The 26,096-nt window shown below is 48.0% G+C and overlaps 1 protein-coding gene across 5 annotated transcripts in view; it reads left to right on the top strand.

Annotated features, from left to right (window-relative positions):
* Positions 1-26,096, top strand: part of nbeal1 (neurobeachin-like 1) — a 355,441-nt gene that overhangs the window by 244,217 nt on the left and 85,128 nt on the right. For 3 of the 5 annotated variants that reach the window (XM_038787846.1, XM_038787850.1, XM_038787849.1), the window contains 5 exons: positions 1,775-1,877; positions 1,996-2,152; positions 10,182-10,340; positions 14,887-15,046; positions 17,719-17,807. In XM_038787846.1, coding sequence (XP_038643774.1) covers positions 1,775-1,877; positions 1,996-2,152; positions 10,182-10,340; positions 14,887-15,046; positions 17,719-17,807 — 668 coding nt within the window. The remainder of the gene's footprint in view (positions 1-1,774; positions 1,878-1,995; positions 2,153-10,181; positions 10,341-14,886; positions 15,047-17,718; positions 17,808-26,096) is intronic. The other 2 variants (XM_038787851.1, XM_038787847.1) reach the window with 1 other exon arrangement.

A 26,096-nucleotide genomic window follows, 5' to 3' on the forward strand; every position in this document is an offset into this window, starting at 1 on the left:
CTCCCTCTACATATGTGCTGGATTCAGGCCTCGCTCTTCCCCTGCCGCTCGATGCCCCTGCTCCTCCGGTCACGGGGCTCCCCACCGGCTCCAAACCGGCCCGACCCCACACCCATCCCTCAAGCCCCAACGGCCAATAAAATCGCAACCAGCGAAACCATGGGGAAACCCCCGTAAAACGCTGAAATGCCATGGACCAGCGGGAGCCCCTCTCCAGCATGACCGTTCCAAGACAAAGGGAATGTTAATGATGGGCGGCACGGTAGCACAGTGGTTAGCACTGTTGCTTCACAGTACCAGGGCCCCGGGTTTGATTCCCAGCTTGGGTGACTGTGCGGAGTCTGCACGTTCTCCCAGTGTCTGTGTAGGTTTTGTCCCATGAGCCCTGAAAGTGTGCTGTTAGATGAATTAGACATTTCCTCTGTGTACCCGAACTGTGTACGCCGGAGTGCGGCGACTACGGGAATGTCACAGCAACTTCAATGCATTGTTAATGTAAACCTACTTGTGACACTAATAAAGGTTATTATAATTTAAAAATACTGAAGAAGATGCTAATCATGGAGTAAAGATCAGATGGCAGAATGTGTTAACAGTAGAACAAAGCTCCAAAAGTAAAACATAAGAACAAGTTGCAGTATCGCCCTGTGAGGGGAGGAATTTTGGGGGAAGAAAAATTCAATGTCAAAATGGTGGACAGAGTTCATGGTCTGCAGTTATTGAACTCAATGTTAAGTCCAGAAGGCTATAAAGTGCCTAATCGAAAGATGAGGTGCTGTTCCTGCAGTTTGCGTTGGGTTTCACTAGAACATTGCAACAGGCCACGGACGGGAATGTAGGCATGGGAGCAAGATGGTGAGTTGAAATGGAAAGCGACAGGAAGGTTGGGGTTGTACTTGTGGCCTGAAAGTGTTCCACAAAGTGATCACCCAGTCTGGGTTTTGTCTCTTTCAATGTAGAGAAGACCGCACAGGGAGCAGCAAATACAATGAGGAAATGTGTAGAAATTTCATGAAGTTGGAATTGGGGTACTTTATTGGGAATAAGATAGAAGGAACTTTTTTCTGTAGTTGGATGCGTAAAGCATCATAGAACCTCACCAAAAGAGCCCATTTAGCCCATTGTGTCTTTTCTAGCTCTCCGAATGAGCTAATTAGTCCCACTCCTTCCCCATGGCTCTGTTCATTTTTCTTTTTTACGTAAGTATTCAGTTCCCTTTTGGAACTTACTATTAAAGTTGTTTCCACCACCTTTACACTCATTGGACCACAAGCAAAATCTCACCATCTCCCTCCTGGATCATTTGCCAATTGTCTTAATTTGTGTCCCCAGAGTTGGAGCAGGTTTCATTTTTAGAAATTGATGCCCCTCATCTCTACATAAAACTGAAAAATACCATAGGACCTGCCTTAAAAACTAACCTCTATGTTGCTCCTTTATTTTATACTGATCACTGTTTTTGTAAAAACCTGAAAGTGTAAAATGTTTGTTTGTTGTTGTGAAGATAATATGAAGGTGCATCTCCTGTGCCAAACTTTACAAATCCACGGTAAGATCACCTCTGCAATGGCTGCTTCAACCCTAAATTCTGTAAAGTCCGAACCTGTTGCCGAAGTAAACTATTGAGAGAGGGATTGCCCAAACCTGTGTCTTTGCAGGGGCTCTTTAAGTCGTGAGACTGAGCTTTGTGGTGTATGCTGAACTTCCTGATTTTCTTCGATATCCTGCAGCTGTCTGATCCTGTCAGAAAAGTCTAACCAGTGTTTTGTTTCAGGTCACATTCAGTACCTATCCACGATCATCAAAGACAATCGGAAGCTGTTCAGGAAGAAGTACGGAGTGCAGTTTTTGCTCGATGTAATCCGGATGTGTTACAGGTGTAGTGTTATGTTCGCTTTGCAACTTCATTTATAATTGTCATTTGATATGTATAAAGTAATAAAGTCTGTACCAACAAATATCTGACTGTTTCCCATCCTCTTCCACCTCTTCTAGCAGCTCAAATAAAGACAATGACTTGTCCGCAGATGACGTGAAGACAATTCGGGCTTCCCTCTACGGGCTAATTAAATACTTCATCAGCAAAGGCGTGACACAGGAAGAGGTCCAGAGCATCATGGGATACATTGCTGCTATCAGTGATGAACAACAGGTAAAAATGCAATTATATTCATTCCACAGGATTATTATATGAGTTGTTTATTTTTGTTCCTGGAAAATTAACAATAATGACTGGAAGGTCTATTGCATTGGCTGCCTGGCTTTCTATGATAGAAAGTCTGTAAATGATCAATTGTACAGCTTGGATGCACCACTAATTGAAACACCTAGTGAGCAGTCCACTCCATTTCTTTGTATCTGTAGAGCTGCATCTTTCACCTACTTAAGTATTTATCCAGTTCCCTTTCACAAATTTCAATTGAACCTTCTTCCACCAGCGTTTCAGGCAATTCATTCAAAAGCCATGTAGATGACTCAGTGGGAAAGGCAATATATAAATGCAACCTTTGTTAAAGGGGACAAAATAATTTTATCTTAAAAAGATTGCTTCTAACACTCTCATATACATTGATATTCATATTGCAGGTACAGTGTCTCAAATTTGGCTGCCCACAAACCAAAGTTATCCGAAAACTGGGCACTTGCATAATTTTCCACATGTCACAAGGTGCCACACAAAAGGTTGCTGCATAAGATAAAGATGCATGGCATTAAGGGTAAAGTAGTAGCATGGGTAGAGGATTGGTTAATTAATAGAAAGCAAAGAGTTGGGATAAATGGGTGTTTCTCTGGTTGGCAATCAGTAGCTAGTGGTGTCCCTCAGGGATCCGTGTTGGGCCCACAATTGTTCACAATTTACATTGATGATTTGGAGTTGGGGACCAAGGGCAATGTGTCCAAGTTTGCAGATGACACTAAGATGAGTGGTAAAGCGAAAAGTGCAGAGGATACTGGAAGTCTGCAGAGGGATTTGGATAGGTTAAGTGAATGGGCTCGGGTCTGGCAGATGGAATACAATGTTGACAAATGTGAGGTTATCCATTTTGGTAGGAATAACAGCAAACGGGATTATTATTTAAACAATAAAATATTAAAGCATGCCGCTGTTCAGAGAGACTTGGGTGTGCCAGTGCATGAGTCACAGAAGGTTGGTTTACAAGTGCAACAGGTGATTAAGAAGGCAAATGGAATTTTGTCCTTCATTGCTAGAGGGATGGAGTTTAAGACTAGGGAGGTTATGTTGCAATTGTATAAGGTGTTAGTGCGGCCACACCTGGAGTATTGTGTTCAGTTTTGGTCTCCTTACTTGAGAAAGGACGTACTGGCGCTGGAGGGTGTGCAGAGGAGATTCACTAGGTTAATCCCAGAGCTGAAGGGGTTGGATTATGAGGAGAGGTTGAGTAGACTGGGACTGTACTCGTTGGAATTTAGAAGGATGAGGGGGGATCTTATAGAAACATTTAAAATTATGAAGGGAATAGATAGGATAGATGCGGGCAGGTTGTTTCCACTAGCGGGTGACAGCAGAACTAGGGGACATAGCCTCAAAATAAGGGGAAGTAGATTTAGGACTGAGTTTAGGAGGAACTTCTTCACCCAAAGGGTTGTGAATCTATGGAATTCCTTGCCCAGTGAAGCAGTTGAGGCTCCTTCATTACATGTTTTTAAGGTAAAGATAGATAGTTTTTTGAAGAATAAAGGGATTAAGGGTTATGGTGTTCGGGCCGGAAAGTGGAGCTGAGTCCACAAAAGATCAGCCATGATCTAATTGAATGGCGGAGCAGGCACGAGGGGCCAGATGGCCTACTCCTGCTCCTAGTTCTTATGTTCTTATGTCGATTTTAACTGAGTGAAATACAACATTTACCTGGACGACAAGGATAATAATAATAATAATAATCATCGCTTATTGTCAAAAGTAGGCTTCAATGAAGTTACTGTGAAAAGCCCCTAGTCGCCACATTCCGGCGCCTGTTCGGGGAGGCCAGTAAGGGAAGTTCTGCATTGCAAGCCAGCTATTTAGCCCACTGTGCTAAACCAGCCCCTTAACTTTTGCGTTGATACTGTGTAGCTCCAGTCTAGTTTTTGGACTTGCCATATCATGTGTCCCTCTATCCTGCGCTCCAAGCGACCCTTGACGCCACTCGACCCAGCCTGACCTGATCCGCCCAACCTGAAATCCAGCAATATCCAAAATCCAGAGAACTCCTGGTGGCACATGCAGGGAGTAGTCGTACACAAGGTGGCATCTGCCAGGGTACTTTATTTTTAACCCTTTTCGACCGTTTTTTATGGGGTGTTTGGGTTAAAAGTTAGCTAATTTGATGGGATAAGGTTCCAACGCAAGAGAAATGCCCAGTAAGTCCTGGTCAGGGAAGCAGCAAGTAAAGAGTCATTGACAAATTCGGAAGCCTCTTGAGGCTCTTCTACTGAGAAAATGGCGGAGGCCGCGACCACGGCTCAGACCACTCCACTGACGGCCGAGATGCTTATAGGCATCTTGGCAGCGGAATTTCGGAAACAGCGTAGGCTCTCAGGGGACCTCCACAAATCAATAGAGTGGCCCTAGCACCCATTCGGGTCAGCATTGGTGAAGACTGATGAGACGGTAAAGGTACATGGCATGGCCCTACAGGGTGTGGAGGAGACTCTCTCGAAGCAGAGTGAACAGATTGTCTTCTTGGAAGCTGAGAAGGAAATAATGGCCAGTGATAATAAAGCACTGTGGCCCGAGGTGGATGATCAGGAGAATCGCTCCAGGAGACAGGACAGGGGGCTGGTTGTTATGACTATTTATTTACCTTTACCCCGGGCGGGGGCTGTCCTGATAGCTGAAGAGTTAGCTAATGGGAACAAGTGGCAGGGGGGTAACTGCAGCTCGTTATTTTATTGCAGTTTTAGAAATGAGCTTGGTGTCTTGTTTAGGGTGGGGTAGTTGAGGTAGGGTCCAGGAGTTTTTGTTTGCCTTGTGGTTGTTTTATTGTTTATTTGGGTGTGGTGTTGGTGGGGGGCAGGGATGGTTTTCTGATGGTAACTATAGCCTGTTCTTTGTTTTGTCTTAAAGGAGGGTTGGTGGCCTTCTTGGGTGGGCTCGATGCCTGTACTTTCCACTAGATTACCTCTTTTGGTGGAAATAGCTGACTCAGATGTGGGGGGTGGAATGCCCCCAATTCAGCTGGTCACATTCATTTGGATTGTAAGGGGCCTGAATTGCCCAATGAAAAGTTTGAGGATATTGCTCACCTGCAAAGTTTGAATGCTGATGTGGAGTTTCTGCAGGAGATCCATTTGCGGGTCAGGGACCGGACAATATTATGGAAGGGAAGATATTCCTCTCTGGTTTCAATGGTAGCACCCGGGCGTCTGCAGTCTTGATCAATAAAAGGGTTCCTTTTTCGGCTGTTAAGAGCTTGGCTAACAGGAGACAAAGTGGGTCTTTGGTGGGCACCTTGGTAGTCCTGGTTAATGTGTATCCTCCAAATTGGGATGATACGGCTTTTATTAGCAAGCTACTGGCTTCTATTCCTCATTTTGACTCACGCCAGCTAATTTTGCGGAGGTCTTAAATTGTGTTTTAAACACTCGATTGGACCGATTTAGATCAAAGTTTCTGGTTCCATCAGGGGTGGCAAAGACATGATTGTCTTTTGTGGAGCAGGTGGTGGTGGTGCTGGTTTGGGGGGGGGGGGGGGGGGGGGGGGGGGGTGCAGGTCCATGGCGGTTTTTGCACCTGAGTGATGAGGACTTTTCTTTTTCTCCCAGGTCCATCAGGTTTATACTCGGATTGACTTTTTTCTGGTGGGTAGGTTTCTCCTTAGAATTCCTACAGTGCAGAAGGAAGCTATTCGGCCCTTTGGTCTCCACTGACCCTTCGAATAAGCACTCTACCCATGTCCACTCCCCTCCCCATTCCTGTAACTCCATAACCTAACCTGTGGATCCCTGGACACTAAGGGGCAATTTATCGTGGCTAACTCATCTAACACGCACATTTTGGGACTGTGGGAGAAAACCGGAACACCTGGAGGAAACCTACGCAGACAAGGTGGAATGTACAAACTCCACACAAACAGTGACCCAAGGCCAGAATTGAACACCGGTCAATGGAACTGAGGCAGCAGTGCTAACCACTGTGCCACCGTGTTGCCCTTCCTGGGGTGAAGAGGGCAGGGTATTAGGCAATTGTTAGTTCACATCATGCCCCACATTTTGTTCATTTGGCGTTAGAGCCGGGTTCCTCTCAACTCCCGCCGTGGAGATTGGACACTGAATTGTTGCCAGACAAAGGATTTTGCGAGTGCATATCCTCCGCCATTGGGGTACACATTACGTTTAATAAGAGTGAGTCTGTTTCACCTTCTATGTTGTGGGAGGCCCTTAAGGGGGTAATGTGGGGGGGGGGGGGAGTGGAGGAGGAGATAATTTCCTACAAGTCACAAAGGAAAGGATTGGGAGGGTGGAATGGCGGAGGCTGGTGGATTCCATTCTTGAGGTGGACCACCTGCACTCACATGCCCCTACACTGGAGTTGTTGGCGAGTAGAAAAAAGTTGCAGACGCAATTTGAGTTACTTTCCATGGGTAAGGCGATGAGTCAGCTATGACACTTGTGGGGGACATACTGTGAACACATGGAGAAAGCCAGTCGCCTCTTAGCGTAACAGCTGAGGTGGCAGTCTGTCCCCTGGGAGATTGCACAGGTAAGGGACTCAGGTGGTGATTGGTTTCCACCCCATCGATGGTTAATGCTGTATTTGAAGCCTTTTATCGAAGTCTGTATAGTTTGGAGTCCCCAGAGGAGAGGTTGCCCAGGATGCAGTTTTTTGAGGGGTTGTCCTTCCCAGTGATGGAGAGAGAGAGAAGGGAGGAGTTGGAATCCCGTTGGGCTCTGAGGAGATTATGAAATGTATTGGTTTAATGCAGTAGGGTAAAAAACCCCGGGCCCGGATGGGTTTCCTATCGAGTCCTATAAGAAATTTGCGGTGCAGTTGATCCCATTGGTATTGGACATACTTAATGATTCCTTGTCCTAGGGGGTATTGCCGGTTACATTGGCACATGCCTCCATTACCCATATTTCCCATATTTTGAAGAAGGATAAGGAACCCGCAGAATGTGGGTTATTTTGGCCTATCTCTTGTTTAACGCTGATGCTAAATTGCCAGCTAAAGTGTTGGCAATGCGGTTGAATCCCCCAAGGAGGGGAGCCAATCTGGGGATGGTGCCTTTTCGCCTTGACAGATCTAGCTTCCGTTATCTGGGAATCCGGGTGGCCCATGATTGAGCCTCACTTCATAAATTAAGTTATGCTAGTCTGGAGAATGGGCTAAATCTGACATGCAGAAGTGTGATAACATTCCTGGCAGACAGGGTTCAGACTGTTCAAATGAATGACTGCCCGAAGTTTTTATTTCGTTTTCAGTTTCTCCCCATTTTCCTCCCCAAATTGTTCTTTCCCGGAATCAACATGGTGAAAGCTTCCTTCATTTGAGCAGGCAAGACTCTAAGGAATTCATAGGGCATTTCTTCAGAGAGAGAGAGACAGTTGGGTAGCTTAACCTTATCCAATTTGTTATTTTATTACTGGTAGCTAATATTAAATAAAGTACTGGGGTGGCTCAAGGACCCGAATTCCATATGGGGGCAGGTGGAGGGTGGGATCTTGTAGTGGTTCTAGCTTGAGGCCCTTGGTAACTGCTTTGCTTCTATTTTCCCCTGTAAAATTTAGCTAGGGTCCGGTAGTGGTGTCCACGCTGAGAATTTGGAGGCAGTTCAGACAACATTTTAAGTACGGCTCCATGTCGTTGTTAGCCCAATTTGTAGGAATCATTTCTTTGGGCCAGCGGGTTCAGTCTGGAAGTTTAGGTCATGTAGAAAAGAGGTGCTGGAGAGATTTGGGGACCTGTTTATGGAGGGTAAGTTTGTCGGTTTTGAGGAGCTGTTAGACAAATTCCAACTCCTGAGGCCTACTGTATTCAGGTATTTCCAGGTTCACGATTTCTTGAGTAAGGAGATCTCTTCATTTATTATAATAATAATAATAAACTTTATTGTCACAAGTAGGCTTACAGTAACACTGTAATGAAGTTACTGTGAAAAGCCCCGAGTCGCCACATTCCAGCGCCTGTTCGGATACACTGAGGGACAATTCAAAATGTCCAAATTACCTAACAACATGGGCGGAATTCTCCGCTGGTGGCCAAAATCGTGGAGGCCGTCGTGTCGGGGCCTCCGTCTTTCCCGGCCGCGACCTCGTCGCGCCTGAAATGAGGCGCAAAACGGCACATTTGTGAGGTCATCCGTGCATGCGCGGGTTGGAACCGGCAACCTGCGCATCATCGCGCTTCATTGCGCAGACGGCGCGAACCACGCATGCGCGGTGGCCGTCTTTCTCCTCAGCTGCCCGGCAAGACATAGCGGCTCGATCTTGCCGGGCGGCGGAGGGGAAAGAGTGCGTCCGTTTTGGACGCTGGCCCGACAATTGGTGGGCACCGATCACGGGCCTGTCCCCTCCCGAGCACAGTCGTGGTGCTCCCGTGCCAATCGGGCCCCTAGATGCCCCAAACGGGCATCTGGCGCCCGTTTCACGAATGCAGCGACCAGGTGTGGTTGCTGCCGTGGTGAAACGGGCGTGAAGGGCCGGCTGTTCGGCCCATCGGGCTTGGAGAATTGCCGTTCGCCGTGAAAAACGGAGAGCAGCGATTTTTCCGAGCGGGGGGAGAGAATCAGTGGGGTTGCAGGGGGGTCGTAAAAAATGTCGGGAGGCCCTCCCGCGATTCTCCCACGCCGTGTGGGGAGCAGAGAATTCCACCCCATGTCTTTCGGGACTTGCCCTTGGCACCTTCACTCTCTCTCTTCAACAGGATTTGGTATCTGGCCGAGTTGGGCGAGGGGAAGATTTTGGACATTTATGGTCAGATCCTGTCGGCAGAGCAGGCTCCGTTGGATGAGATGAAGAGGAAGTGGGAGGTTGAGCTGGGTGCAGTTTCTGATGGGGGGGGGGGGGGGGGGGGGGCAGGGATGTGGACAGACGCTCGTCACAGGGTCAACTCAATCCCCTCCTGTGCTAGGCTTCGCTTGATTCAGTACAAGGTGGTGCATAGGGCACATCTGACCAAGACGGGGATGGTGGAGGATAGGTGTGAACGTTGTTCTCGGGGACAGCAAATCAAAACCAAACGTTCTTATCATGTCCTAAATTTGTAAGCTTCTGGGTCCCCTTCTCCAACACCATGTCAGCTGGATATCAAGATGGAACCTTGTCCACTGGTGGCTATTTTCCGGGTATCGGATTCACCGGTGCTGCAGATGGGGGCGAAGGCGGATGTCCTCGACCTTTGCGTCATTGATAGGCCGGAGATGAGCTATGCCGGGGTGGAGGTCTCCTACTTCACCAGTGCCTCGGCAGGTTGGGTGACCTAATGCAGTTCCTATATCTACTTTTCAGAGAGTTAGTCACTATCAGCTGTTTTTGGGTGGGTGGGGGTTTTGTTTTTAGTTGTAATTAATAACATTGTCACAAGTAGGCTTACATTAACACTGCAATGAAGTTACTGTGAAAAGCCCCTAGTCGCCACACTCTGGCGCATGTTCGGGTACACAGAGGGAGAATTCAAAATTTCCAAATCACCTAACAGCACGTCTTTCGGGGCTTGTAGGAGGAAACCGGAGCACCCGGAGGAAACCCACAGACACGGGGAGAACATGCAGACTCTGCACTGACAGTGACTCAAGCTGGCAATCGAACCTGGGACCCTGGTGCTGTGAAGCAACAGTGCTAACCACTATGCTACCGTGCCTCCCTATGTTGAAGGGTTCGGTTTCGTGGGGTTGTTATGCCGTTTACCTTTATGTATTTGTTATTTAGTGTGGCTTTATTTCGTTAAAACGAGAAACTTCTTTAAGAAAAATATTTTTAAAAGAATATCTTAAATCCAACATATCCGAAAGCCAGCACAACCTCGGTCCTGCGGTCGCCGGATTTGAAGTCCTGTACCTATAACATTGAAGCATAAAATGATAAGATTTGTCACTAGAAAGCAGTGAAAAAAGTTTAAAAATATGGAAATCATTTTTGTGTTCCGTCAGGTGAAACCACCACTCGATGCTGTGACATGTGGAATTAGTTTATGGCTCAGTCTGATTTATTTTTTTCTCCCGTGTGGTTTTTGTGTGTTATAGCTCACCGGGATCCTGGAAATTCTGCTCAATCTTCTTCAGACGAGTTCAGCTCGGGACCAACTGTACCTGCTGCTCTTTGAACCAGGACATGCCGACATCCTCTATGCACTGCTGCTGACCAACAAGTATTCAGACACGCTGCGTGAGCTCGTGTTCAAGGTACTCTGCACCCTGAATAAACCTGTTGACGGTCAGCCCTTACTTGATTGTCATCTTATGTATTTGAGGATTTGTTGACCTTATTTTGCAGCAGAGGATTTGGAAAAGTTTTGCATTTCAGTGACAGGACTTTGAAAGTGTTTTTTGTCATGCAAGCTTCACAAAAATGAATTATAATCACCGTGATAAATCTTAGAATCCCTACAGTGCAGCCGGAGGCCGTTCCGCCCATCAGGTATGCACCGATCCTCCGAAAGAGCACCCTACCTAGTCCCACTCCTCCGGCCTACCCCATAACCCACCTAACTGTTCGATACTAAGAGAAAATTCTATCATGGTCAAACCACCTAACTTGCACATCTTTGGAATGTGGGAGGAAACCAGAACACCCACACAGACACTGGGAGAAAGTGTAAACACCACCCAGACAGTCACCCAAGGCCAGAATTGAACCCAAATCCCTGGCGCTGTGAGGCAGCAGTGCTAACCACTGTGCCGCCATGAACGCCAAGTAAAGTGTTTATGAGCTGGCCATATCCCCAGAGATAATTATCAATTTGCTAACCTGCTTCTGTAATTAATAAACACTTCATACCCGTTTGTATTGGAAGCCCCTAGTCCTGATCTCTCAGGAAGGTTTGTTCGAATGGCTGATTTCAACTGGTATCTTGGAGGTTAAAACAAAACGCGAGACACATGCAGGTGGACAGTTTGTCCCCAAACTAAGCAGGTACATGTGAAGGCGGAGTAGTTGAAGGTCATGTGGTTAAAGCCATAACAAGTTAACTAAAATTAAACCTGGTGTAATTGAAGGCAAATTATTGACCTTGGTTGGGTGGCCAAAGACTGCAAATAGGGATAATGGGATGTAACTGAATTGGAAGGAAGTGACTAATGATGTCTCACCAGGAATCTGTGCTGGAGTCTCAACAAATCGCTACAGTTGCTAATGACCTGAATAACACAATGGAGAGCCAGATATCAAAATTTGCCAATCCCATAAAGATTGATGGCACACTATGTTAATATAGGCAGGAATAGAACATTGCAAACAGATATTGGTAGATTAGCTGAGTTAGTGAAATTATGGCAGATGGATTTCAGTGCAGTGAGAAACCAACCATTTTGGACTAAGAAAGATCCGCATAGTCTTTCAATAGTGATAAATAGTGGGCTAGAGAAATTTTAAAGATCTGTGTAGAACCTCTGGAACTAAGGGACATGGTTTAAAAATAAGGGGTTTCCCTTTTAAGATGAGGTGAGCAGAAATGTCTTTTGGACGGTTGTTGGCCTGTGCAATTGTATTCCCCAGAGAGCAGTGGGGGCTGAGACACTGAATATACTCAAGACTGAATTAGACAGACTTTTGCTGGACAAGGGAGTCAAAAATTATGGGGGGCAGAAAGGAAAGGGGAGTTGAGGCATGATCTTATAGAATCGCAGAGCAGGCTGGAGGGGCCAAATGGCCTACTCCTCCTAATTCTTGCATTGCTGTGTGTCTTGGTGTATGTACACCAATCAGTAAAACGTTGTAGTTGGGTACAGAGATAATTTAAAAAGCTATTTTAACAAGAGCACCAGAATATAAAAGAGAGAAAGTTTTGAACAGTTATACTATGCCCTGCTTAGACTACATCTGGTATACTGCATACAGTTTTAAGCAACTTACTCCCACAAACAGCAATTGATGCTCAATTAATAGTTTCAGTTCTGAGAACAATAGATAATGGGCCCAATGTGGGTGGGTGGAATTCTGATCCAGATTAGCATGATCTCATTGAATAGCTCAAGTAAGTGAATGGTTTATCTATGTTTCTATGACTTCCTGACCTGGGAAGCACAGTATTTTCATTACCTTGTATCATTGCATAATTCAGGTTGTATTGATTGGACTTAATTGAATCATTGTTGCTGCTGTGTTTTTTTGAAATAAAGCAGATTCACAATTTGTATCTTTGCAAGTGCCTTCTCAGTTTTCAAAAAGATATGGATGGCACAGGTTGCGATTTGTGTAAAAAAACAGAATGTCAGGGCACCACGGTGGCGCACTGGGTTAACTCTGCTACATCACTGAGGTCCCAGGTTCGACCCCGGCTCTGGGTCACTGTCCGTGCGGAGTTGGCACATTCTCCCCGTGTTTGCGTGGGTTTCGCCCCCACAACCCAAAGATGTGCAGGCTAGGTGGATTGGCCACGCTAAATTACCCCTTAATTGGAAAAAATGAATTGGGTACTCTAAATTTATAAAGAAAAGAAAAGTTCATTGGGGGATTTCATTGTTGACCGTAAGATGTCGAAGAGTATAAATTGACCTTTGAAGCCTCAAAAATCCCTCTAAAAACTGAGGTTAACTTATACAACGAGTATAAAACTCGTTGTTTGGGTGTGGGTGATCGCCATTTTTAAATGTCATTAACTGCCGACACAAAAAGTGGGCCTGTCTTAAACTCCTGTGCTTCTTTGCAACACTGTCTATAATGGCACTGTAGCACAGTAATTAGCACTGCTGCCTTACAGCACCAGGGACCTGGGTTCAATTCTGACCATGTCTGTGTGGAGTTTGCACATTCTCCCCATGTCTGTGTGGGTTTTCTCTCGCAGTCCAAAGATGTGCAGGTAAGGTGGATTGCCCATGCAAAAATTGCCCCTAAGTGCCCAGGGATGTGCAGGTTAGGTTATGGGGATAGGGCGGGATGGGCGGCCAGTGGACCCCGATAGAGTGCTCTTTTGGAGGGTTGGTGCACTCATTGAGCTGAATGGCTTTCTTCTGTACTGTAGGAATTCGATGATCCTTACCCCCAGATATAAAAGCACCAGGAAGTAAAACATGCGTTGTGGGGTGAAAATTCGAGACTGACTACAAATGCGAGTATAGAATCATGGAATACGTACAGTGCAGAAGGAGGCCATTCGGCCCATCAAGTCTGCACCAACCCTCTGAAAGAGCACTCCACCCAAGCCCACTTCCCTACCCTTTCCCAAAACCCCTTAACTTAACCTGCACATCTTTGGATACTAAGGGGCAACTTAGCAGAGACAATCCACTTAACCTGCACACCTTTGGCCAGTAGGAAGAAACCGGAGCACCAGGAGGAAACCCCCACAGACACGAGGAGAACGTGCAAAGTCCACCCAGACAGTGAAGACATAATTTTGGGGCTGAAAAATGGGGTTGTTTTACACAGTGGCTGGCCTACATGCCTCGATCTATGGTGTATCCCTAAGTTACTTTGTCATCTGGACCAATATTGGCAATAAGGCGACACCCCTAAACCCTGACTTACTGCTGTAAGATGGAATATCTAAGCCTATATTTAGTTGTCAACTTTGGCCATTGAGTCACAGATTGTGGAGTCAAGTCATCCACCAGAGACTTGAGCACAAAACTATGCTGACACTGCAGTGCATTGTTGAAGGAGCACTGCAGTTACAGGGTGCTGTCTTCAGGTGCGAAGTTGAAACAAGGTCTGCTCTGACCTCTCGGGCGGACATATAAGATCCCGTGGCACTGTTCAGGAATGCAGGAGAATTCTACCTGGTGTCTGTCCAATATTTATTCCTCAATCAATATCGAAGGTCAGATTTTTTATTCAATTGGTTCATTGTTGATTTTATTTTGGAACTTTGTGTGTGTACGTGATTGAGGTTTTTACAGCATAACAGTGACTACCCCTCCAAGGTTCTTGTTGGCTGCAAACCCCTTTTGGGCGTCTCATCCAAAAGCTGAAACTTTCGACAGTGCTGCACTCCCACACCGCAGCAGGAGGCTATCCTACTCCTAAAGACGGTTCCAGCATTCAGTCAGGGCATGTCTAATTTGTCCTTTTAACTACATTTACTCGCCCTAGATCCGTCAGTATTAACAATCTGACATATATCACAGTCTGGCCATGTCACTTTTGACATTTGCAATTGATCCCCATCCCCTGTAGCTTGTTGGAGAGAGCGAGTTCCAGATTTCCCGTGCCCTTTGTGTGACAAAGTGTTTCCTGACATCGCCCCTGAACGGCCTGGCTCTAATCATAGGGCTCTATCTCTTGTTCTGGAATCACCCACGGGGGGAAATATTTTTTTCCGCTTCGCTGTCTTTGAGCCCCAGCAGTCGTTTTTTGTGGGTAATTGTTGTCCAGTGGACAATGCTGCAAGATGCGCACACTTGGGTGTCTCAAGGATTGAATCGAGTTTTGCCGTTTCTCCTGTATTCAGACAACTTGCTGAGGCTCACTGTCTGGATTCCCATACAAAGAATGTCACCCTCGTAGCATGGTAATCAAAGCCTGTCCAGGTCTGTGAAAATGTGTCCACATACAAGAGGCTATTTTGTGCAGAGCGGTACAAATGGGAAGAATATGTCAGAGCAATATTCACAGACCCTTGTCTCTTCATACCATCATCTGTTCAAGGCAAACACACAGTAATCCCAGCAATAAACACATCCCTTTTCGGTTAGAAATCCTTTGTCAGAGCGGTTCGATTGAAGACTTTCTGTCTGTGATGTTTCAATTCTGAACATAGATTTAATCTGTCTACTTTCTATCCCTCAATAGATATTTGAGAGAATGTTAAAGTGTGATAAGGTTTACGAACGGAGTAAGCAGCGTATCAAACTGAGGGATGTGGGTTATTCTGGTCTCATCATGCTGCTCAGTGATGTCACCATTACAGTGTCCCTGGTCAAGAACCTTCTGCAGCAAGTCCTACAAACAGGTAAATGGAGAGTCTGTTGTATCAGTAGAGGCTTGAATTACACACAACAGCTGATTCATTGCCACTGGGATTTTTGCTCATGTTTGAATGAAAGCCTGTGAGTTGTTGGGACCATGAGGAATATGACTTCCTGGTGTCACATTTGTCATGTGAGAGTACCTTTTAAGAAATGAGTGTTTAAGAAATGTACCTTTAAGAAATGGATGTTTATCAGTGATGTCAGTGTGGGTGGAGCTGGGCTGTCTTTCAGCTTTCTACTTTTTAGGATGTTTGCTGCAGGGTGTGTTTTAGTTTCGTTTTCAGAGCTGTATAACTGCAGTCACAGCCAAAAGGTGTATTAGAGTCTCTTTCTCTGCAATCTAAATCGATCCTTTGGTGATTTAAAAATAATAACTGCTCTCAGTAGTGACTTTAACCTGATATGCTTCTGTTTCAAGATTTTTTTTAAGTCTTACGGATGTTAAAAGGACAGCTTAAGGATTACTTAGTGTTGTATTCTTTGGGGGTTATATTTGAATTGATGGTTGCTAAGATGTTCACTGTATGTTTTAAAAAGGTTAACTTAAGTTCATAGAATAAACACTTTTGCTTTAAAAAATACTTTTCCATTTCTGCTGTACCACAACTGTAGAGTGGGCCGTGTGCTCCCCATACCACAATCTAGTAAAAGTTGTGGGTCAGGTGAACTCCATGATACACTTTGGGGTTCTCTAAACCCTGGCCCATAACACATTGGATTGAGTTGCTGGACTCAAACAATTGGTGTTTCACAAATTCAAACACCCACCATACAAATGCTGCTTGGGAAGAACAGCCAAAAAAAACCCAGTGGTTAGCACTTCTGCTGCCCACGGTGCTGAGGACCCGGGTTCGAATCCCGACCCTGGGTCACTGTCCATGTGGAGTTTGCACATTCTCCTGTGTCTGTGTGGGTTTTACCCCCGAACCCAAAGATGTGCAGGGCAGTTGGATTGGTCATGCTAAATTGCCCCTTAATTGGAAAAAATAATTGGGTTCTCTTTTTTAAGAAAAATATATAGATATAGTTTGAAAGACACTTGTACACTCCTAAAGATGCTTCATCCGTTGCCGGTGTCTATGTATTTACATTGTGTACCTTGTGTTGCTCTATTATGTATTTTCTTGTTATTTTATTTTCATGTACTAAATGATCTGTTTCAGCTGCTCAAAAAAAATACTTTTCACTATACCTCGGTACACATGACAATAAAAAAATCCAACCCAAATCCAAATTTAGAATATGGAGTGTCCTGCTCCCTGGTACTGCCAATGGATTTATGCAAAAGAGACAGTCAGATTACCTTATTGGACAGGGAATAGACATATTTGCTATTTTCTCCCACACTTCCTATCATGCCCCAACCAGCAGGGTGGGAGCACATGTCCCCAAGCCTCAGCCAGTGCTGCTCTTGAATATACTACATGATGGCGCAGTGGTAAGCACTTCTACCTCATAGTGCCAGGAACCCGGGTTCAATTCTGAACTCCGGCGAACCCATGTCTACATGAGTTTCCTCCGGGTGCTCAGGTTTCCTCCCACAGTCCAAAGATGTGCTGGTTAAATGGAATGGCCATGCTAAATTGCCCCTGTGTCCACAGGTTAGGTGGGGTTATGGGGTTGGACTGGGGATGGGCCGAGGTAGGGTGCTCTTTTGGGGGGGAAGTCGATGCAGACTTGATGGGCCGAATGGCCCCCTAGTGCACTGTAGGGTTCTATAACGTATGTAAGGGACGCCTTGTTCATGGGTGTTGAATACATGTCCTACTGCTATGTGCTTTTACAGATATAAAACATATGAATTAGGAGAAGGAGTAGGCTATTTGACTCCCTTGTTAGTCAAGAATCTACCTCTGCCTTAAAATAATTTATTCACCCTTCCTCCACCGCTCTCTGCGGAAGAGAGTTCCAAAGATTCACAGCCCCCGAGAGAAACCAATGTTTTTAAATCTCTGTCAACCCCTTATTTTTAAACTGTGTCTCCTGGTTCTAGTCTCTCCCACAAGGGGAAACACCTCTCCGCATTCACCCTGTCAAGTTCCCTCCGGGTCTTGCATGTTTCAATAAGATGAACTCTCATTCTTCTAAACTCTGATTGATAAAGGTCCAGCCTGTCCAACCTTTCCTCACAAGATAACATTCTTCCCTCAATGCCAGGTATCAATCCTTATGTCCTTGAGCATTTGTATGCCCTTCATGTTAACTTGGTCAAGTTGGCAGGCCACTTTTGCCATCCTGACAGAGAGGGTGGGCAGCAAACCTGACTCCAGACTTCTGCCTGTGTTATGCGGGCTTCTGCCTGTGTTATGCAGGAATTAGCTATTAAATGGGGAGTGAGACACATATTGAATCGTCCATCAGGCATTTCCACCTTTACCTTCTGACAAGTATGTCCTCTGCTGAAGTCAATGGTCTATTCACTGTATCTGGGAATTTCCTAATGTGGTGGAGGCAGGTTCAATTGTGGCACTCGAGAGGGAACTGAGAAAGAAGAATTTGCGGGAAGAAGGCAGGAGGTGCGTTGTTCATTTGGAGAGCTGGCATAGACACGATAAGCTGACTGACGGCGTTCTGTGCTTTAACACATCCATGGATACACAAAATTAAATTGGTTATAATACTGTATGTTTTTCTCTTGTCCCATCTGTTTCAGACTCTGTGGTGAATTATAGAGATCTAATGGCCGTTGTTCACCTGGTGCATAAAGCAGGAATCAGCGTGAGGCTTGCAGTTTGCCGAAAGGTCAGTCTTTCCGTTCTATTGATGATTCACACTTCCTTTGAGGTTAATGAAATAAACTATCTGCATCTGAAAAATGTGACCTGGGTGCATTTGTTTTCACACAGTGGTGGCAGAGTATCAGTCCTGATTCAGTCGACCTTTCTAAGCTGAAACCATTCCCATGACTATTGCATTCCTCATTCCTGAATTATGCATACTGTGGAACTATGTTTGAGACTTCCCGTAGTGTTAACAAACTGTGTGCAAAGGCAATTGAGTTGCATGTTATTTGGTCGGACAGTGAGAGGCCAGGTAAATGTATGTATGTATATGGGCAAATCCAGAGTAAGCTAGGTGTAATGAGTCAGATGAGTTAGAAACTGAAGTTAAAGAGAGATAACGCGTTGTGTCAAAGAAAGCGAACTTGTCTTTTTTTTTAAATACAGCGATAATGAAGGAGAGAGAGAAAGAAAGTAGAAACTTCTAACTTTTTATCCTGCAAATCACAGAAAAGTTACAGCACAGAAGGTAGCCATTTGACCCATCTTGTCCATGCTAGCCCAAGGGCACCGAGTTGCCCTTTCTAATCCCAACCTCCTGCACCCGGTCCATAGCCTTGTAGCTTACAGTACTTAAGGTGTAGATCCAGTTACGTTTTAACAGAGTTTAGGGTCTCTGCCTCCACCACGAACTTGGGCAGCAAATTCCGGACTCCCACTACCCTCTGCGTAAAAAAAGTTCTTCCTCATGTCCTCTCTACACCTTCTGCCAACATGTTCTCCTAACGAGGAAAAGTAAACGAAGAAGGGATGGGGAACCGCCCACTGGAGTTAAAGCAGGAAGGAAATGAAGAAAGCTGCTTCAGGCACTTTGGGCTGAGAAACATATTCTGCCACTGCTTTTGAAGTACTAATGCCAATGATGGCTACTGTGACCTAAGGAAGAGGATAGAGCTGGAGCAAAGATGAGGATTTTTACCTTGTTACTATTCACTGTCTGGGGAAGGTGTGAAGATTGTGCCTGTGTGTATGATTTTATTTAAATAAAATACACCAGGTGACATGTCGAGATGAAAAAGCAGAAGGAATATTGTAATGTCCAATTTTTACCTTTATCCTTTGATGTACCTGAAATTGCACAGATTGAAGCGATCGAATTGCTATTTAACCCTGCAGACCAAATTGCAAAGTCCTGCTCTGAGCAGTTTGCACGCTGGGACAATTCGGCTATTTTCTATCCCTACCTCAGATATACCTGCCATAATTCATCCTCCACTCAATCTAGCAACAAGAACAAATAGGTTCTGACATTTTCTTTTCCCCTTCGAAGCTGACATGACTTGTGGTCAGAAGTTGACCCATTAACCTGATTGTGAGACCCGAGGTGGAAAGTTGAATATCATGCCAGCTGGGATGTTGGGAGTCATGCCCTGAGCAGATGGGGACAGTCTCCAGACGATTAAAACATAAGAATAGGAGTAAGGGTCTTCCGGTGGCAGCCACGAAGTGAACGGTCGCACATTTAGTAGCTCCCGCTCAAGGTGGATATTTTTGGACCTTTCCCTATTCGTAGGGTGGAAGTTTGGATGAAAAAAGATGTAGGACTGCCTGGAGAAAGTGAGAGCCAATTGGTGTGGCTGGTGGATGGATCCACAGAGCAGAAGTGTGTCGAAAAGAAGGAGCTGGTGGAGCAGGAGAACCTTCGTGCGCCACAGGCCAAGATGGCTGAAGGTAAAGGGCTGTCCTGCCTGCCCAGTGGTTAGCGGGGAAGCTGGTGGACTTATTAGATGAAAAGTTCAGTTAGCAGAGAAGGGAAGCCCATGGAGACCTAGCCAGGGTGGTAGAACCACTTAAAGCGGGGATTGACTGTGTGGAGCAAAAGCTGGAGTCCCAGGGCCAGGCGACCCAGAAAGTGGAGGAGACAGTGGCAGAGCACGAGGAGCAGCTTGCCTCGTTAGTGGCCGAGATGGGAGTGATGTGGGAGACCCAAAAGCGGCTGTCGGAGAAGGTGGAGTATCTGGAGAACCGCTCCAGAAGGCAGGACGTGCGGATCATGGGGATGCCCAAAGACATTAATGGCAAAGGCATAAATAACCGAGTCAAAGATGCCTCTTCAAGAAGAGGGTGAACTTTGGCGTGCTGTACCCGGCCCACCTCTGGGTGACTTTCCAGAATCGGAAACACTGTTTTGGTACGCCAGAAGAGGGACAATGGACTGGCAGGAGAAGGAGGACATTGACCTTTTGGGGAGGTGGTTTCTTTTGGTGGTTGCTGGAGAGCTTTTTCTCCTTTGAAATGTTTGTTTGGGCTTGGTGGCGGGATGCTTGGGGAGCATAGAGGGTGAGTGCACCTTTTATTGTTTCTTGAGGGAGTGCGAACATGGGCGGAGGGGAATTAGTGGGAGGTAGGAGGCTTGGGGGCCTTTGGCGGGGGCTGCCAGGCTTGCTGAGCAGCTAGATAATGGGAGCACAGTGGGGGGCGGTGAGTTGGTTGGTGCAGGGATGGGGGATAGGGTTGTTGTTTTGGGGGGGGGGGGGGATTGCTGACAAGGGTATGGTTGTTGTGGCGCAGCAGGAAAGGGAGTGATGACAGTGGACATCCGAGGGTGGGTCTGGAGGGTTGCGTGACCCGGGCCGGGGGCGGGCCCAAAAAATAATATGGTTGATTGCAGGGGACGGGGGTGGCGGGGAGACCCCCAACTAGGCTGGTCACAAGGGGCTGAATGGGGCGGTCAAACGGTGACGTGTGTTCGTGCACCTGAGGAGTCAAGCGGCAAGGTAGCACAGTGGGTAGCACTGTAGCTTCACAGCGCCAGGGACCCGTGTTCGATTCCCGGCTCGGGTCGCTGTCTGTGTGGTGTCTGCACGTTCTCCCTGTGTCTGCGTGTGTTCCTCCGGGTGCTCCGGTTTCCTCCCACAAAGTCCTGAAAGATGTGCTTGTTAGGTGAATGGGACATACTAAATTCTCCCTCAGTGTTCCCAAACGGCGCTGGAGTGTGGCAACTGGAGGATTTTCACAGTAACTTCATTGCAGTGTTAATGTAAGCCTACTTGTGAGACTAATGAAGTTTTTTTTATTATCATTATTAGAAGGTGGACGTGGCTTTTTTTTTACAAGAGACACATTTAAAGATAGGGGATCAGACAGGGTGAGGCAGGTGTTCCATTCAGGACTGGACATGAAGATGAGGGGGGAAACTGGTAAACAAGCGGGTGATGTTTGAGGTGGGGACCATTGTGGCAGGTTCGGGGGCTGGGGGGGGAGGTTCGTGATGGTGAGTGGGAAGCTGTTGGGAATGCCGGTGGCTTGCTGAAGGGGTTCATGGAGCGGATGGGGTGGGTAGACCCGTGGAGATTTGGGAGGCCGAGGGCGAAGGAGTTTGCGTACTTTTCCCATGTGCACAGGGTGTACTCGTGGATTGACTTTCTTGTGGTGGACAAGGCGGGAGTTGTCGACTCGCTGAGTATTCAGCGATTGTGGTTTCAGACCACGCGCCACACTGGTAGATGAGATGTGCGAGTGGGTGAGGGCCGCCATCCGGGGCTATGTGGAACTCAATGACACGGGGAGGTCACGGCCTCCACGCTGTGGGAGGCACTGAAGGCAGTGATTAAGTGGGGGGGTTATTTCGATTCGGGCACACAGGAAAATGGTGGAACGAGCAAAGATGGCAAGGTTGGTGGAAGAGATTCTGAGGATTTACAGGCAGGAGTTACTCTGAGGCCCCGGATTCAGGGCTATTGAAGGAGAGGCAACAGCTCAAGATGGAGTTTGGGCTAGTGTCCACAGGGAAGGCAGTAGGGCAGTTACGGAGGGCCAGAGGAGCAGCATATGAGTACGGGGAGAAGGTGAGCAGGATGCTGGCCCACTAACGTAGGAAACAGGAGGCGGTGAGGGAGATTGGCAGAGTGAAGGACGGGAACGGATAGGTGGTATTGGACCCGATGAGAGTGAATGGGGTGTTTGAGAAATTTTATAGGAAGCTGTATGAGTCGAGCCCCCGGGCCGGGGGGGAGGGAATGCAGCAGTTCCTGGAAGGATTGGAGTTTCGTAAGGTTGAATAGGACCTTGTGGAGGGACTAGGAGCCCGCATTGGGTTGAGGGAGGTGATGGAGAATATCGAGGCGATGCAGGCAGGGAAATAGGAGTACGAGTTTTATAAAAAGTTTGGAGGGGATCTGGGGCCGCTGCTGGTGAGGGCAAACGCAGCGGCAACCTTCAAACACTGGCTGGCGTGCTTCAACGGGTACCTCAGGGCGGCCACTACTACACACTCGGAGGACCAGAAGATGCAAGTTCTTCACTCGAGGGTGAGCCCAGAGATCTACACCCTCATCGAGGATGCGGACGATTTCGAGGCCACGATGGTCCTGTTGAAAGGACACTATATTTGCCCAGTAAACCAGGACTAAGCCCGACATCTGCTAGCGACGAGGTGACAAATCCCCGGGGAATCGCTGGAGGAATTCTATCGTGCGCTCCTGGTGTCAGGTAGGAACTGTGACTGCCCGCAGGTTTCAGCAGCGACCACACACAACTTTTGACCCGGGACGCATTCGTTGCAGGTATGCTGTCCTCCCAAATCCGCTAGCGACTGCTGGAAAAAGAGACACTCGGCCTCAAGGAGGCACGGGCCCTTGCTAGCTCCCTGGATGTGGCCTCCCGAAACGCCCGTGTATACGTCCCCGACCGCGCGGCAGCCCCTTGGGCAGTGTGGAACCCCCTTGCGGCCGACTCCAATGCATCCCCCATCCCCCCACAAGCTTGTGCTGCACGACTGCCAGGCAGCCCCGGGGGGCCCCGCTGCTATTTTTGTGGGCAAGCCAAGCACCCCTGGTAGCGCTGGTCGGCCCGCTCCTCCACCTGCAAAGGGTGCGGAAAAAGGGCCATTTCGTGGCGGTATGCCAGGCCCGGGATGTCTCCGGGGGTGAACCGGGACCGCCACGCCAAACCTCTCCATGAGCCACGTGCGGCCAGCCGGTGCCGCCATCTTCCTTCTCCAGAGCCACGTGCGGCCTCCGGGTGCCGCCATCTTGTTCCCCAGGGACCACATGCGACGGATGGGCGCTGCCATCTTGTACACCCCGGCCATGTGCGACCAGTGGGCGCCGCCATCTTGGCTGGACTCTCAGGACCCCGATTCGGATGACCACACATTGCCCGAAGAAAACCTCCAGCTTTTGCCACGACTTGCCTCGGTGACCCTAGACCAGTCTCGGCCCCGAACTCTCTCGATCGCAACGACGACCGTGCTCATCAATGGGCATAAATCATCCTGCCTGATCGACTCCAGGAGCACAGAGAGCTTCAGACACCCCAACACGGAAGTCCTCCTCCGGGACCTCGCTGCCAACCTGGCTGGCAGCTCCTGGACCCCCATCCTGCTCCGCAAACACGTGCGGGCACATAAGTTGGACCCATTAGTCGAGAGGGTCCACCTCCTTCACGCTAACCCTCAATACCCCGACGGCCGACAGGATACTGTCTCCCTTCAGGACCTGGCGCCCGCTGGTTCCCCACCCACACCCCCACCCTCCCTCCCACCAGCGCACCCCACAGACACCCCCTTCCCAGGTGGATCAGTCCTCCCACCAGTCCCATCCAGGGGTGATGAAGCTGCTGAAGAAGCCGAAGCCACGCTCCCGGAGCCACGGATGCCCGAGCCGGCGCCTGCATCACTGCCGAAGCTACGACGATCGCAGAGTCCGACCAGGGCCTCCGATCGACTAATTGCTTCATTCTGACTTTAAATAAATACTGTAAATAGTTGCGAAATGTAACGAGGCAAAAACACTGTCCGAATGTATACCGGGTACCACCATAACCTCAACCTCTACCACTGTATAACGCGAGACCACCACCCCCGCCGGACTCTTTTTTTTAAGCTGGGGGTGAATGTGGTAGTCGGTATTAGGGGTATTACGGTACCCTGGGTAATGCTGTAAGACCACTGGTGTGGGAGGTACCGGAGACAGCAATATCATTGGTGAAGCCTACCTGCTGGTTCCGCCCAGTAAGGCAGAGTATAAGCCTGTGTCTCCCTAGCATCTGCATTCTGTACCTGCGTTGCTGGGCGAAACATCTAGTCCAATAAAGCCTTCAATTGTCATCCAATCTCGCTTCTGGAGTCATTGATCGAGCATCAGTAGGTGAGGACCAAACAGGGTTTGTGCAGGGGAGGTAGTTGTCAGCAAATGTGAGGAGGTTACTCAATGTGATTATGATGCCCCCGGAAGGGCAGGTGGCAGTGGCGATGGATGCGGAGAAGGCTTTTGACCGGGTGGAATGGCAATATCTGTGGGAGGTGTTGGGATGGTTTGGGCATGGGTTTATAGACTGGGTCCAGTTGCTGTATAAGGTGGCAGTAGCAAATGTGCGGACGAACCGGGTCAGTTCGGGATATTTTGGGCTGCACCGTGGGACAAGGCAGGGGTGCCCGCTCTCCCCGTTGCTTTTTGCCTTGGCGATAAAGCCATTGGCAATGGGTGGGGTGGTCAAGCACAGGGTTTTTCTCTATGCTGATGACCTCTTGCTATATATTTCAAATCCATTGGGGTCATTGGCAGAATTATGGCGATTTTGGCCGGTTTTCTGGATACAAGCTGAACATGGGAAAGAGCGAGGTGTTCCCGATTGAGACCAGAGGGCAGGAGAAGAGGTTGGGGGAGCTGCTGTTCAAGGTGGTGGGGGCAGGTTTTAGATACCTGGGCATCCAGGTGGCGCGAGGTTGGGCACAGCTGCAAAAGTTAAATTTGCCTTGTTTGGTGGAGCAGATGAAGGGGGATTTTAGGAGTGCTGCCATTGTCGCTGGAGGGGCGGGTGGAGACAGTAAAGATGGCGGTGCTGCCAAGGTTCTTGTTTGTATTTTAAAACCCCTCGACCTTCGTTCCGAAGTCATTCTTTAACAATGTCAATGCGTTGATCTCTGGGTTTCTGTAGGCAGGGAAGATCTCGGGGTTTCTGTTTGCACCCTCGGTCAAGAGGGTGTTTTTGGAGCGGGAACGAGAAGGGTGGGTTGGAGTTGCCGAATATAATGAATTGCTATTGGGCGGCTAATGTCGCTATGGCTAGGGAATGGGTAGTGGGGGAGGGACCTGCATGGGGGCAGATGGAGGCGGCTTCTTGCCGTGGGGATCGAGTTTAGGAGCAGTGTTGACGGTGCTTCTGCTGTTCTCGTTGGCCAAGTACTCCGTGAGCCCAGTGGCGGTGTCAGCCTTGAGGGTATTGGGGCAGTGGAGGCAGCACTTGAGATTGGAGGGTGTCTCAGTTAAGGCACCAATTTGTGATAACCATAGTTTGCACCCGGGCGGCTGGATGTGAGTTTTCTGGGGTGCGGCAAGTGGGGATTGAGCGGTTTGGGAATCTGTTTGCAGGGCAGCTTTCCGAAATTAGAGGACATGGAGGAATATGAGCTGCCCACGGGAATGGTTTCAGGTACTTGCAGATCCTGGATTTTCGTGAGGAGGGAGGTGCAGCCCTTTCCGTGGTTGCTGCCCTTGGGGCTGCAGGATAAGGTGCTGTTGAGGGAGGGAGAACTGGAGGTGAAGGTATCTGAGGTTTTCAAGGAGCTGTTGGACTGGAACGAGCCCCGATAGGAGATGTGAAACGGAAGTGGGAGAAAGAGCTGATTTTGGGGGGGGGCTGTGTGTGTGTGTGGTGGAGGCCGGTATGTGGGAGGAGGCTCTGTGGACGATAAATGCGTTCTCGTCATGTGCAAGGCTCAGCAGTTTAAAGTAGTTCACAGGGCAGATATGACGGTGGCGAGGATGAGTAGGTTCTTTGAGGGAGTAGAAGAAAGATGTGGACAGTGCGCAGGGAGGTCCATGAACCATGTCCACATGTTTTGGGCATGTCTGAAACTGAGGGGGTTCTGACAGGGGTTCGCAGCCATAATGTCTGAGCATTGAGAGTGAAGGTGTTCCCGAGTCCAGACATGGCAATATTTGGTGTGTTGGAAGACCCGGAAGTCCAGGGGGTCAGAAAGGCCAATGTTCTGGCCTTTGCCGACCTGGTAGCCCGGAAACTGATTTTGTTTGGGTGGAGGGACTCGGGGCCACCGAAAGCGCGGGTGTGGCTGAGTGACTGCTGGAATTCCTGATGCTGGAGACGGTCAAGTTCGTCTTTACAGGGTTCGTTGATGGGTTTATCCAGATGTGGAAGTGATTCATTGACTTCTTTAAGGAGGATTGAGGTGTCAGCAGGGGGTAAGGGGAGGATAAAGGGGTTAAAAACTGGGGAGGCAGGATCAGAGTGGGGGGAAGGGCAGGGTGCTTCTTCTCTTATTTGTATAAGTGCCAATATTTTTTTTAAA

The sequence above is a fragment of the Scyliorhinus canicula genome, chromosome 2 (genome assembly GCF_902713615.1).
Source record: "Scyliorhinus canicula chromosome 2, sScyCan1.1, whole genome shotgun sequence".
NCBI lineage: Eukaryota > Metazoa > Chordata > Chondrichthyes > Carcharhiniformes > Scyliorhinidae > Scyliorhinus > Scyliorhinus canicula.